Source organism: Nicotiana sylvestris, chromosome 3 (assembly GCF_000393655.2).
Source record: "Nicotiana sylvestris chromosome 3, ASM39365v2, whole genome shotgun sequence".
NCBI classification, from domain to species: Eukaryota; Viridiplantae; Streptophyta; class Magnoliopsida; order Solanales; family Solanaceae; genus Nicotiana; species Nicotiana sylvestris.
In genome coordinates, this window is record NC_091059.1 from 124,826,156 (window position 1) to 124,828,066 (window position 1,911).

Genomic DNA, 1,911 nt, shown 5'->3' on the forward strand with positions numbered 1-1,911 from the left:
ATTAAGATGGAACCACATGTTTAGCCATGGTATCATGATATTAAGAGATTTCTGAAAATAAAAGAATATCCCGAGCAAGCCAATAGAGATTAAAAGAGAACCAATAGAAGGTTTGCCGGCGATTTCTTCTTGAGCGGCGAGGTCTTATATAAAAGGACTCCAGATCTCAACTTGCTAAGATGTATGGATGCCGAAGAGGCAGGAAGAATCATGCGTGAAGTGCACGCAGGGGTGTGTGGACCCCACATGAATGGATACGTCCTGGCAAAGAAGATCCTTCAAGCAGGCTATTATTGTATGACTATGGAAAAAGATTGCTTCAATTTTGTTCGAAAATGTCATCAATGTCAGGTGCACGGTGATCTGATGCGCCGTGGTCGTTCGTTGCCTGGGATATGGATGTTATTGGGCCGATCGAGCCAAAAGCTTCAAACGGGCATAGATTCATATTGGTTTCCATCGACTACTTCACGAAGTGGGTTGAAGCAATTACTCTCAAAGCTGTCACCAAAAAAGCTGTGGTAGACTTCGTGCACTCCAATATCATCTGTTGTTTCGGTACTCCTGCAACTATCATTACGGATAATGCTGAAAACTTGAATAGTAACTTGATGAGGGAGATATGTAAGCAGTTCAAGATCACACATTGAAATTCTACCCCTTATCAACCTTAAGCTAATGGCGTTGTCGGAGCAGCAAACAAGAACATCAAGAAGATTTTGAGAAAGATGATCCAAAGTTCCAGGCAATGGCATGAAAAGTTGCCATTTGCATTGTTGGGATATCGCACAACTGTGCGCACATCAGTTGGAGCAACCTCATATCTTTTGGTTTATGGCACTGAAGTCGTGATACCCGCCGAAGTTGAAATCCCTTCTCTTCGGATCATTGTAGAAGCTGAGATTGAGGATAGTGAGTGGGTGAAAGCCCATTTGGAACAGTTAACCCTGATTGATGAAAAACAAATGGTTGCATTCTGCCACGGGCAGTTGTACCAACAAAGGATGGCCCGTGCCTACAACAAGAAAGTGTGGCCTAGGAACTTTGAAGTGGGGCAACTCGTTTTGAGGCGTATTCTCCCTCACCACCAGGAAGCAAAAGGAAAGTTTTCTCCTAACTAGAAGGGCCCATACATTATCAGAAAGTTATTGCCAAAAGGGGCGTTATACCTGGGAGACATCGAAGGAAATGACCCCAAAACAGCTGTAAATGCAGACACAGTCAAAAGGTATTATGTCTAGTCTTTCTACAACAACAACATTATCCGATTGGGATGATGAAGGTTTTCATTCTTGCTACCCCAAACACTCCACTCCTTTGCTAACCCTTTGAGCCAGTTACCTTTCTTTCATTACCCTCTTTGGAACTTGAAAATGTTTGTGATAAAAAAAATCAATCAAAACAAAAGAAAAGGAAAAACAACAAAACAAAATGTTTCCCTGAACTACGTTCAACTTGATTCTGAAAGGATATGTAGGCAGCCTCTCTCTAGGGTTCAGTCGCACCAAAATAAAAATCAAATTTCCCCCAAAAGTGAAACTGGGGCAGATGTTATAATGGTTCAACGATGATCCCGCCTGAACAGTTCAAAAGTTGTACTTCGATCCAATTTCTTTTTACCCAAACCTTGTTCAAGTCCTTCCGATCAATTGGTAAAAGATGTTCAAAATCAAAGAAAGCAGTTGTTTGGATCCGATGCAATCAAGATGAGAGAAATAAAATGAGAGAGTCTTATTGGTAAAAACCCACGGGCACCGTAAGGCGATGGGGAGCAGAGAAATTGAAATGAGAGAGTTTTGTTAGTGAAAACTCGTAAAACAGCACTATAAGGCGACAGTGAGAAAAGAAATGAGAGAGGTCAATTGGCGAAAACGCGCAAAGGGCACCACTGATCGAAAAGAGGGAATTCTT

At 41.9% G+C, this 1,911-nt stretch overlaps 1 protein-coding gene across 1 annotated transcript; it reads left to right on the forward strand.

Moving 5' to 3' along the window:
- The first annotated feature begins 395 nt into the window (after positions 1-395).
- Positions 396-1,121, forward strand: LOC138887988 (uncharacterized). Its single transcript, XM_070169781.1, has 2 exons — positions 396-624; positions 676-1,121. Exons 1-2 carry the CDS (start codon positions 396-398, stop codon positions 1,119-1,121), a joined length of 675 nt encoding a protein of 224 aa, XP_070025882.1.
- Positions 1,122-1,911: the final 790 nt, after the last annotated feature.